The 13,433-nt window shown below is 35.2% G+C and overlaps 1 protein-coding gene across 3 annotated transcripts in view; it reads left to right on the top strand.

Annotated features, from left to right (window-relative positions):
* OSBPL9 (oxysterol binding protein like 9) overlaps positions 1-13,433 on the top strand; it is a 166,861-nt gene that overhangs the window by 74,836 nt on the left and 78,592 nt on the right. For all 3 annotated transcript variants that reach the window (XM_063104026.1, XM_063104025.1, XM_063104024.1), the window contains exon 4: positions 8,751-8,827. In XM_063104026.1, the coding sequence (XP_062960096.1) occupies positions 8,751-8,827 (77 nt within the window). The remainder of the gene's footprint in view (positions 1-8,750; positions 8,828-13,433) is intronic.

The following is a 13,433-nucleotide window of genomic DNA, read 5'->3' on the forward strand; positions in this document are numbered from 1 at the left end:
GACTATTTATGTTCAGGTCTCCAGCTTTAAGGTGCTAAAATGAATATACATGTGGCTTGCTAAAGTCAACACTAAAAAAAAGTAGCAAAGCACGGTCTATGTCTTCTAATGCTTAGTCCTATTCTCATGTAGTGATTTGCCACCTATTTGCCTTTGCTTATTCCGTCCTCTTTACCTGGAATGCCTCCCCTGTCATTGAGCCCCGTCCTTCTCTCTCCACCCCCCGCCTTCTTCTCTCTCCCTCTCTCTTTCTCTCTCTTTCTGTCTCTATCCCTCTCTTGTATACACACCCACACACACCCCTTTGCCTCTAATTCCTACTCATTCTTTAAACTCAGCTCTAATCTCCTTGCCTCAGACTTCCCTGAGTTCACCTCCAAAAACACACACCTCTTGGGATAGTTTCTTGAAGTCTGTGTTTACACTGATTTCCTCTCTGGTAGTACCAGTCATTCTGTATAGTGGCATGTGTCAGTTTGCATATGTTTTTCCCTATCACTTCAGGATAAGTTCGCTAAAGGGAGTGGCTGGGCCTTATTTGAATTTATATCCCCTATTTCTATACAGCACTTGTTATGTAATAGCTCCCTAGTAGATTTTGGATGGATGGATGGATGGATGGATGGATGGATTGATGGATGGATGGATCGATCTAGTTCTGCACTAAACATTGTGGTTAATATTATCAGATAGCCTAAAATCTAATAGAAACAAATATAAACGTGTGAAAAGTATAAATAACAGTATGGGGGCAGTATAAGATTAAATATTATAAATAGTCAATAAATACTTGACCAAAGAATAATTGTGTAATGTATTGGCATTCATTAGTCTTCTTGGAGTTCAAAGGAGAAAGAGATCACTGCTGTTGGACAAGTTAGGTAAGGCATTCTTGAGGAGAACTAGAACTTATTCTGAGGCATGTGGGGTTTAAATAGATGGGAAGGAAGGAAGAGTCAGTGTTAAGGTCTGAGGAGGGGGAGAGAGTGTCATGAGCAGGAAGATAATTCAGGTAGACCGTAGGGGTTAATGAGAAGAAGATGGTTTGGTTCATGTAAAAGGCATGGAATAGAAGGTGTAGAGGGCTTTTACTGTTAGACAAGGAATTGGGGCTGAATTCTGTAGCTCATGGGAGAATGTTGAGATTTTTGATGGAAGTGGTATTTTAATATAATCTTGATCTGAGTGAGTTTTTCAGGCTGTGTTGGAGGAGAGGTGGCAGAGTCTAGCACATTCATCGCATTTGTGATGATATTTGTATACAGGTGTGAGATGATGAGGGCTTGAACCAGCATGTTGTCAGTAGGAACTGAAAGATAGGCTAGAGTGAGAGATAATATGAAGGAAGAATCTCGTGAACTTGGTATTTGATTTCATTTGTGAGGCGGGGGGAGATTTAAAGATGATTGCCATTTGGTGCCCTGATGGCAGTGAGAATGGTATCTCTTGTCAAGTCCAAGCCTCACTATTCAATTCAGGCCTCACTATTACAACTAATTCCTAACTGGCAGGCAACCTCCATTTTTGCCCCATTTTTCATCTCCATAGCACTGCCAAGTGTTCTTGCATATTAGACGACATCAGTCTCCTTCCTGAAATCCTTCAGTGCTTCCCCATTGCTCTAAAGATAAAGTCTGTTCACACTCCTTAGACTGGGATCCTAATCTTGCCATTTCCTGTCTTAAATCAACCTTGTGTTCTAGACACATTCAAACCAGTTTTCCAAATGTACCTTTTTCATGCATCAGTGTTTTCCATTAGTATTCTTTCCTCTTTCTGATATATTCTTATCTTTCTCTACTTGACAGACTAATTCTTATTCTTTAAGGCCTAATTCCTCAGGAACTCTTCCCTGATTTTTCATTCACTCCCTTTGGTGGTGGCATAAACCATGTATTTATACAGTTAAATACAAATCTGTCTTCTTTACTAAATTATGAGCTCCTTGGAATCAGAGTTCAGGTTCAGGTCCTAATAAATGTGCAACAGTAATAATATTAATAGTTAATACTTATTAAGCACCTATAATATATGTCAGTTACCTGTCCACATGTTGTATTTGTATTAACTCATTTAATTTCTGCAATAATCCTATGAGATAGGTACTATTACTATTCTCATTTTGCAGTCAATCTTATTACTGGTAATATTAACCTTGATCACTTAATTAAGGTGGTGTCTACCAGATTTCTGCATTGTAAAATAATTGATAAGTAATAGGATACTTCAAAAAATTCATGGAAAATAGAATTACAACATAACATGAATCCTTCCACGAACTTTATGAAGTACCCTTGTATCTTGGAGGAGATACTTTGAGACTATGCTAATTTTCTGTTTTTGCTCAAACTTTTGCCCACTGATTTTAGCCCTTGGTGGATTTTGCCTACAGTAGTTATTGCTGGGGTGATGGTCTAACGGTGATTTTTAATTTTTCTTATTCTTTCTACACTTATTAATTGTAATTTTTCTAAAGGGAGAGATGTCCCTTCTCCCCTATTTATTTTTGTAATTATTTTTTATATCAGATTGGATTCATTGATATTTATTATATTCTATAGGTTATAGTCCAGTACTACCTGAATTTATTTTTTTGTTTTGTTTTCTTGCTCAAATTCTTCTAACTCAACTCAGGTTGGCTCCTGTGCCCTTCTGACACACTCGCTTTCTTTTTCAATCACTTCCTACTATCTGTCTAATCCATGAGTTAGAATAACTCCGTTTGCTTATTTCTAATTATTTTCCTCTGACAGTGAGAAACCTACTTGTCATTATCTACAGTATATTTGTTCATTTGTAGTTTTGGAATTGCTAACTTATAATCCTATGAAACCAGATTTACTAACTAGAGGACAGTATATGTATATAGTTCTCTCTCTCTCTCACTTTGGTTTAGCTTTCCATTAGCTAGTCAGAATTCTGTTTTTCAAAGTTACTTCATGTCTTAGTTTGGAATACGATAACAAATTACCATAGACTGGTTAGATTAGATAGCAGACATTTATTTCTCACAGTTATAAAAGCTGGAATTTCGAGACCACGGTGCCAGCATTGTCAGATTCTGGTGAGGGCCCTCTTGCAGGTTGCGTTCGACTTTTCCTTGTATCCTCATGTGGTGGAAAGAGAGCTCTCTGGGGTCCCTAATCCCATTGAAGAAGGTTCTACCCTCATTACCTAATTACTTCCCGGAAGCCCCACCTCCTAATACCATCACATTGAGGGTTAGGATTTCAGCATGCAAATTTTGGGAGGACACAGACATTCAGTTCATACCTAAGGGTTTAATTTTTTCTTCCTCATCTTCTTCAGTGTGATTGTCTTATTTATTGGTAATACAGTTAGGTTATTTTGTTATTCTTTGTATTCTATTTTGAGTCCCTTCTTCCCATCCTGGTTGACTTAAATTAATTTTGGAGAAAGTATGTGATTCTGGATATATACAAAATATATACAAAAATATACATTCAGAAAATTGTTGCTACCTCCTTAACCTTACTAACCTGTTCCCATTCTCCCTGGCTTTCCATCCTTTCCCCCACCATGCTTGTAGGTAACCAGTTCCTTAGTTTCTAGTTTATCCCTGTATTTCTTTTGCACAAATAAGTAAATGTGTGTATATATTTTCTTATATCCCTGTCTTTCTTACACTAAAGGTAGCACACACTTTGCTTTTTACATTTAACAGTGTATCTAGAAATCATTTCAAATCACTCTAAAGAAATCTTCCGTATTTTTTTATATCTGCATAGTACTCCATGATTTATTCAACCACTCTCCTCTGTATGGGTATTTAAGGGGGTTTCCAGTATTTTGCAGTTATAAAAAATGTAGTACTGAATAACCTTATTCATATGTATTTTCATGTTGTTGGATGTTCATTGATTTTTCACATATTCAACCAACCTTGTATTTCTGGAATAAACCCAACTTGGACATGATATTTTAATGCTTTTATATATGAATTTTGCATGTCTATTATTGTGTTAGATTTGCCTATAATTTTTCTCTTATGATAGTCTTGTCAAATTGTCATCAAAGCCTTACAAAAGAGTTGCAGAATATTCCTTCTTTTTACATTCTCTGGAAGACTTTGTATTAGGAATTGCCATTATTTCTTCCTTAAGTGTTTTGCACAGTTCTCTGGTGAAGCTTTCTGGGCCTGGATTTTTCTTTGTGGATGATTTTCAGTTACTTTAATATTTGAGGATTTTTGACCTGCAAAAAGGGTACTTTCCTAATGGTCCAATCTAATAGTTGTAGAACTATCCAGCTTTTTAAATTTGTTCTTGTGATAGTTTTGATAAATTATATATATATATATGTATGTATATATATATATATATATATATATGTATATATACATACATATATATATATATATTTTTTTTAAAGATGACCAGTAAGGGGATCTTAACCCTTGACTTGGTGTTGTCAACACCATGCTCACCCTCTAATTGGCCATCCCTCTATAGGGATCCAAACCCGTGGCCTTGGTGTTATTAGCACTACACTTTCCTGAGTGAGCCACGGGCCGGCCCTAAAATATATTTTTTTAAGAAAAATTTTTATTTAATTGAAATTTTTAATTTTATTGTCATGGAGTTATAGCATCTTCTGTGAACTTCTGAATTGTGTGCATCTGTTGTGATATCCTCTTCTCATTCATGACATTAATCTGTAACATCATGTTTTTTGTTGTCTTCATCTCCTCCTATCAGTTTTTCTAGAAGTTGATCAGTTTCATTAGTTATATTGTGTAGCCAACTTAGGCTTTATTGACCTATCTATTGCATGTTTGCCCTCTGTTTCATTGATTTATGTTCCTTTATCATTTCCTTTTCTGCTCATTTTGAATTTAATCTCTTGTATTCAGCCTTTTTGCTTTTCTATATGCATTTAAGGCTACAAATTTCTCTTTATGCACTGCTTTAACTGCATCCAACAAGTTTCCTTTCTTTTTTGGCAGCTGGCTGGTATGAGATCTGAACCCTTGACCCTGGTGTTAAACACCGTGCTCTAACCACCTGAGCTAACTGGCCTGCCCAACAACAAGTTTCAATATGTCCTATTTTCATTTATTCAGTTTCACATGTTTTCTAATTTCTAGTGAGATATTTCTCCTTGACCTATGGATTATTTAGAAAAAGTATAGTTTTAAAAAATTTCGAAACATCGCAGTATTTTCTAATTTATACTTTTTGTTACTGATTTCTAGCTTAAATTTTCACTATGGCTAGTATTATTTCAATCCTTTGAAATTTGTTGAGACTTGTTTTAGGTCCATTATATGGTAAATATTTTAAATGTTCCGTGTATGCTTGAAAAGAATGTCCTCTTTACATTTGTTGTACACAGTGTTTTGTGTTTGCCCATTGGATCAAATTTATTCATCAGAGATTGTTCAAATCTTCTGTATTTTAATTTATGTTTTGTTTGCTTGCCTTATTGGTTAATGAGAGAAATAGGTTAAAATGTGATTTTTGTCTGTTTTTCCTTATAGTTCTGTAAGTTTTTGCCTTATATATGTATTTTGAGTCCATATTATTGTTTACATAGAAATTTACATCATTTATTATATCTTCCTGATGAATTTAACCTCTAGTATTTACAAAGTGAGCCTCTTGATCTCCTTTTGTGTTAAAGTATATTTTGTGTGATTTTAATAGCAATATCACTTTTTTGGGTTGGTTTCTATGGCATATCTTTTTTAAAAATGTTTTTAAATTTTTATTGAATCATAATTGATTATACATATTTTGGGGGTTCAGTGTTGATCAAATCAATATTACCAGTATATACATCGTTACAAATTGTACTTATTATTTATGCCCCTTGTCCAGTCTCTCCCTATTCTCCTCTCCCTACCCCCTCCCACCACTGATAACCCTATATTTCTTTTCTCCCTCTGAAAGAGTAATGGTTACTCTGTTCGTTTGTTGCCTAGATTATCTGTCCAATGCTGAGAGGTGTGTTCAGGTCCCCCAAATTATCGTAGAGCAGGTGCTTCTTCTGTCACTCTGGAATGGGCTTTGTGAAGAGAGACATCCTCTTCTTTTCTTTGGTCTCTGCTGGTAACTCTCCTTGTGTCAGTGCATTCCAGTGGCTGGTGTACCATCTGCGTGGTGGTTGTGACGTCTGGCCACTTTTACTGCAGCCATGGTTACTGTGGTGGCTGTGGTGGGCCACCCACATGGAGGTGATGTTTTTGGCATGCTCCTTATTGCTGGCAGTGTGCCTGGTTGTGGGGGGGCAGTCTGGTCTCCAGCTCTGTGCCTCGGATCCCCGGGTGGGCCCTGAGGTGCTGGCAGTGTGCCTGGTTGTGGGAGGGGAGTGTGGTCACTGGCTCCATGGCATATCTTTTTTTATACTTTACTTTCTATATTTCTGCATCCTTATATTTAATAAGTTTCTCTTGTAAGCATCATATACTTTTTAAAAAATGCCTGCTCCTCCTTCTGAGGCAATATGAAAATCTTGTTTTAAAACCCCTTTAAAAAATATTAGAGCATTTACTTTATTTACATTTAATTTAATTATTGATATTTTTAGGCTTAAATTTTTGCCATCTTAATCTATGCTTTCTTATGGTCTTACACAGTGTTTCTTTTTTTCTTTTTTCTTGTCAATTTTTGGATTATTTTTATTATTGAATTTTTTTTTTATTTTAGAACTTAAACTCTTAAAAGCTGTTCTTTAAGTAATTATTTTAGAGAATATAACAATAATCCTTCAATTATGAAAATCTGACATTAATTGCAAATTTTATCTTCTTCCCAAACAATGCAAAAAGCTTAGAACTCTTTAACTCCATTTTCCCTTTTCTAATCTATATGCAATTGTTGTTTTGTATATACAATCTATATGCAATCTAATTTTGTATATATTTTTTTAAAGCCCACAGGATATTATTATTACTTTATTCAGAGAATATTAATTTAGTTTTACTCAAACACTTATAATTTCTGTTGCTCTTTATTTCCTGCTTCTACCACCTTCCATCACACATTATTATTCCTTATGCCTGGAGAATACCTTTAAGAATTTTCTTTAATGAGCATGTGCTGATGACAAACTGTTTTTTGTCAGTCTGAGAATGCTTTTATTTCATCTTAATTCCTGAAGGATATTTTTCAGTGATTTCTAGATTGGCAGTTATTTTCTTTCAGTCATTAAATATAGTACTCTATTGTCTTCTGGTTCCCATTGTTTCTTTTGAGACCTAAGGTTAATTTAATTGTTGCTTCTTTGAAAATAATCTGTCCTTTTCTCTTACTGGCTGTTTTTAAGATATTTCCTGTATCTTTGTTTGTAGTAATGTGTACTGAGATGTGTCTAACTGGATTTCTTTCATTCATTTTGCTTGGGATTTTTAGGACTTCTGAAATTTGTGGCTTAATATCTTCCATCACTTTTAGAAAATTCTCAGCCAGTTAATGCTCCCATTTCATTCATTCTTCTGTCTCCTTCTGGTATTCCAATCACATTCATGTTAAACCGTCTCACCTTCTCTGTTAGTTATTTTCTATTTTATTTTTTCCTTTATTTTCTATCCCTTTGACTCACTATATTTCTTTCTGATGAGTTCTTCTAACCTCTCATAAAGCTCTCTGATTGTCTCCTTAGGTACATCTAATCTGCTGTTAGAACTCATCCATTGAGTTCTTAATTTTGATTATTATATTTTTCAATTTTAGAATTTATGTTTGATTATTCAAAAAATCTAAATGAAAAACAGACAAAACAAAAAAAAAAACTTTGAAAAAAGGAAAAAATATATATGTAATTTATAAAATAACCTAGAGCTCCTGTTGATTGTTTCTATTGTCTTTTGGTTCTCATTTATGTGTGGGTTTGTCTCGAAAAGTGTCTCCAATTATGTGTACTTGGTTGTCTTTGCTTATGTGCTAGAAATTGTATTTGAAAAACTGTTTATAGAAATATAATTCAACAGCTAAGATGATGTTATTCTACAGAAAAGATTTTCATTTGCTTTTGCCAGCTGGAAGCCTGAAGACATTAACAATCTATGGTGCTTTTAATCGATTTCAGGCATCGAGATTTTTCTGGGCTACCCAGATGATCAAGCAATTATTTTAATTCTAGTTTATCTTTAATCCCAAGGTGAACCTGTTTGGGGGTCCCAACCAAAACATGGCCTGTTTACCAGAGGCCCTGCTGTTGGTGGGCTGTGCTCTTCAACTTTTAGCCTGAATAGCCTTTTTTTTGTTTGGAGCAATTTTAGGTTCAAAGTAAAATTGAGCAGATAGTAAAGTTTTCATATATTCTCTGCCTACACACACTAACAAGGCTTTTAAGTGTATTGTCCAGTCTACAACTCTTCCCCTGGAATTTATAATGCCTTCAGGAGAAAAGTGGCCCTAAATACCAGGCTTATCTTCTAGAGTTTTGTCTTCTCCCAGAACTTGGCCTGATAATTCTTACTGTCTTGTTGGTTTCCAATACCTTCTACCTGTTGTTTCTTAATATATCAGTCTAGTTTTTCTAGTTGTTCTCAGTGAGAAGGTTGGTCTAAACTATGTAGCCTGCTATTGTTGAACACAATTATTCCCCTTATTATAATTTTTTGCAAGTAGATTGCATATATGGAAAGCATACACCAAGGTGAACCTATTAAGGAAATGGCACAAATGAAAACCTTTTCTGTTAGCATCACAGTTTTAAAATTTTACTTTCAAACATGGAGGTATAGTGTAGAAATTAAACTTAATATTTATAATTTTTTATTTCAGCTCGTGATGCTGATGAGCGAGAGAAGTGGATCCATGCCTTAGAGGAAACAATTCTTCGGCATACTCTCCAGCTTCAGGTAAGAGTCTTTATGTTGCTTCTGGGCAGTTCATTAGTTTTTTGTCTTTTTCTATTTGTTTGTTTGTTTGTTCGTTTGTTTATTTACTTTTTGGCAGCTGGCCAGTATGCGATCTGAACTCTTGACCTTGGTGTTATATAATACCATGCTCTAACCAACTGAGCTAACTGGCTGGCCCTATCTCTTTGTTTTTTTTTTAAATAACTGTGATATGGTGTAGTGAGAACTATTAATTTCTAAGTTGGTTATTTTTGCCTTTACAGTGTTATAATATATAGTAAAGTTATAGTCATTTATTTTCTTCTGCTTTCTGCAGAATAAAATACTGAATATTGTCTAAAAATAAGACAGTGCAAGGCAACGTTGAAAGTGAAATGCTATGTTAAAATGTGCCAGATTCATTTTTTAAATTTAGCATCTATCATTGGTTATTGGTATAACCAAATTATATTATTACGCATAATAATAGATAAGTGCTGAAAAGTTGACCTCATTTTCTTGTTGTAGGATTTGGCTATTACTGTATGTGTCAGTTAACACTCTTTGGGATAAAAGTGAAAGAAAACTCCATCCAAACAGTTCAAGGGGGGAAATAAAAGGCAAATCTGGCTTAGGTGTGGTTACAAGTAGCTACTTAAAGAATGCCAGGAGGGCTCAGATCCCCCATTTGTTTCTAGGTTCCAGTTCTTCTGGGTTTTCTTCATTTTCAGATAGGTTCTCCCTTTGTGGTAGTAACATGGTTGCAGCAATTTCAGCCTCCCATTGTAGAAACTCTGTCAGCCGGAGGCTCTTGTTCTTTCTGGACCTTAATAGGATTAACAGAATTAGTGCTGATCATCTTAGCTTCAGTCATGCATCCAGTCCTAACCAATCACACTTTTTCAGTCATATACTCCACCCTGGAGTTGGGCTGTTATTGGCTTCGCCAGAACCCATTGCTGATATGGTAGAAGGTGTGTTCACCCTACCCCACCCCAAAGTCAGAATAAAGAAAAAGAGATACTGGATGACAAAAGCAACAAATGACTACTCTACCACACTGAAGATAATTTTCTGTGTTTATTCTCCAATGAAAGAGCTTATATTTGTGGCAAAATCCATTTATTTATGGACTTTGTTTTATTTTGATTTAGAGGATTGAATGGTAGAAAATTGATGTTTTATAACCCTTTCACTCTACTTATCTTTGTCCTACACCAGGAATTGGCTTGATTAGATAAGGCAGTATAGGGTATCCCAGATTCTACAAGATAATGAGCTCACCATCTCTTGAAAGTTTTCAAATAGAGGCTTAAAAGACATTATTTGAGGATCTGGTTATTAAGAGACTATAAGAAATGAATATGGAGTTTAAGTAGGCGATCTATAAGTTGCTCTATGAGTTATGCTTTTTAAAAGCAACTTCATGATTTGTGCAGGTTTTTTTTTAATTTAGGTAGTTTCATGACAGTGTCATTTCAGTAAATTTGTGATCTAGTAAGAAGAGGATAAGTATTTTAATAATCATATTAGACTGAATGTGGCAGATGAGATTTCCCCCGTGGTCGGTTAGACTGACATTCATGTCTCTCTATGATTTATTTTCATCCTGTCCTTCTAGGCTTTTCTGCCATTATACCCCTACATAACCTTCTACTAGAGTGCTATTGTTTGCTTGCTTTCCTCTAAACATATTTTTTCATTTCTGACCTCCACATTCTTGTGCATGATGTTCTGTCTCTCTGAAATGTCTTCTGCCCTTTTCTTCAAAGCCTAGTTCAGAACTGACCTCTTCTTTGAATGCTCTCTTGACTGGCCCCTCCTCTACCCCACACCCCCAAACTCAAAGTGATCTCTTTCCTTTAAATACCACAATCACTGCACAATTCACTAAGCCCTTACCATATTCTTCTCCTTTATCTTTTAAAGTACAGTCGTCCCTAGGTATCCATGGAATTCATTCCAGAACTTCCTATAGATACCAAAATCTGTATCTCTGATACAAAATGGCATAGTATTTGCATATAATCTATATGCATCCTCCTGTATACTTCAAATTATTTCTAGATTACTTATAATACAGTATAATACAGTGTAAATGCTATGTGAGTAGTTGTTATACTGTGTTGTTTATGGAATTATGACAAGAAAAAAGTTTGTACATGTTTAGTACGGATGCAACTTTTTTTTAATATTTTCAATCCGCAGTTGGTTGAATCCATGCATATGGAACCCATGGATACAGAATCCATGGATATGGAGGGCTGACTGTATATATAACTCCCACCTCCCCAGTTAGGATGCAGACTCCTTAAGGTCAGGTAGTAATTTGATCCAATTTTGGATTTTTGAGCTTCTGCTGAGAAGAGAGTTTTCATGTCTTTGGGACTATAAGACAGTCTCCAATTTATGACAGCTCAACTTAAGATTTTTTGACTTTACAATGGGTTTATGGGGGTATTAAATGCATTTTTGACTTACAGTATTTTCATCTTATGGGTTTATCAGGATGAACCCCATCGTAAGTCAAGGAACATCTGTAATAGATAGAAAAAGATAACTTTGAGAAGTCTTAGACTTCTAATAGCTTTAATATTTAAAATACATGTAATAGTTCTTTATATATTTTTCCTAAACTTAATGCATGGAGAGGATAGGACATTTAGCAATAGGAATTAAATGTTCACTTGTCTGGGTTGGTATCCCAGTGCCACCATTTACATTTAATCATTAACATTCAACTTACTGTCTTTGAGATCCAGTGTTTTCATTTTTTAAATGATTAATAAGAACCTGATAAATGTTAGTTGCCATTACTAATATAACTACTCCTACCATTCCCTCTCCCAGTGCCTGGTATTAAAATGGTACTCAGAAAATGTTAGTTAAGTGAAGAAATAATTGAAGGAATTAATGAACAAACAGTTGACTTATAGATTGCATTTCCATTACTGTTTACTGGATACTTTGAGATGTATAATATGCTACCTATTAGGCACTATGGGGTGAACACTTATGGAACTGTCTTTTGAAAAGGTGTGGGAGAGGAGATTCAGTAATGGCAGCAACCTACTTTTTAAGTATATCCTAGTATCTACTGCTGTGCTAGGTTCTTTTTTAATTATTTTGATTTCTTACAATAATATTACAAAATATGTATTTTTGTCTCCAGTTTATAGATGAGGAAGCATCTATTACATAGCACTCCTTTCCAATCTAACACTTGACCTCATTGATTCTACATATCCTTGTTTTCCATTGAACTTTATCTCTTCTTTAGCCATTAAACCGCACTGCATTAGCCTTGTCATTACTAAGAGCTGCACAACCTCCAAAATATTAAGTCAAAAAGTGTTTTCTCTTTGACAACAGTTTTCTTACCTTCATCCTGCTCTACCATTTTACTTCTTCTGAACCTGTCTTCTCTCATTTTGGTCTGAGCTCTACTTCTCATTTTTCTTAACTATTTGGTACCTTTCTAGTTTTGCTTATCTCATTCCCCAATGTAGACCGTATGGTCTGCCTCTTCAATGTTGCTTTTGCTGTCATCCTTAGAATTTCTTGTCACTGGACATTTTGTGCTGTATCATTCGGGTCCCTATTCCCCAGGGCCCTCTTTGTATGGTTTCTTCTGCTTCTAGTACTGTTAGAGGCCACAAAAGCAAGGTGGCTGTATCTACCAAATTTTTAATTTTGTCTAACTTTAATTGGATATTCATTACTGTTTAATAGTCTTCTTATTGACTTCTTGTTGATCTGCACACCACAGTAAAATTTTCTCATTGTATTTAATATCTAATTACAGCCTATTCCCATCTTCATAGAAAAATGGTCTTTCTTTTTCAACTGTTCTTAGTGACTTCACCTATACTTTCTCTGCTTTGCATATTTCCTTTTTTTTTGGCAGCTAGTCAGTATGGTCATCCAAACCCTTGATGTTGGTGATATCAGCACCACACGCTAACCATCTGAGCTAACCTGCCAGCCTAGCTTTGCATATTGCGAAGAAAAAATATTCTCTTTCCCAAGGTTAACACTACACAAATACTCTTGACTGCGTGATGTTTTCTTTGAGATTTTGACCATACTACTTCACCCTCCAGCAGGCCCTAGCATTTTCGTGGATTCAGCTAAAACTTATATGCAGATGACTTTTTCTCCCTAATCTTTGTATCCCTTTTGATGTGTAGGTTTAGCCTTACATTTTTTATCCTTTTGGATTTTGCCAGTTAGATGTCTCCCTGGAACCCCACCTCAACATAGCTAAGACTGAGCTTGCCATCGCTTTCCTCCCTGAATCCATCTCTGTAAGTGCTTTTTCTGTATCTGATAATGACAGCATTATTCTCTGAGCCACTGAGGTTTGAAAGTTGAGAGTGCTTTCAGCTGATAACTTCCAACCTGCTAGACTCAGGGACTCTTCTTTTATAGAGTCACTTACATCCCTCCCCTCACTTTCACTATCTTTGTTACCACCCTAGTTTAAGTTTTTGTTACATTTTGGTAGCTCTGTTTCTGATTCCCTCCTAACCAATATTTCTGAATTTATTTTCTTCTTCATCCTATAAATGAACAATCATCATTAATGATCTCAAGACATCCATAACCGTGAAAAACCTTTAATGGT

This window comes from Cynocephalus volans, chromosome 8 (assembly GCF_027409185.1).
Source record: "Cynocephalus volans isolate mCynVol1 chromosome 8, mCynVol1.pri, whole genome shotgun sequence".
In the NCBI taxonomy this organism is placed as follows: Eukaryota; Metazoa; Chordata; class Mammalia; order Dermoptera; family Cynocephalidae; genus Cynocephalus; species Cynocephalus volans.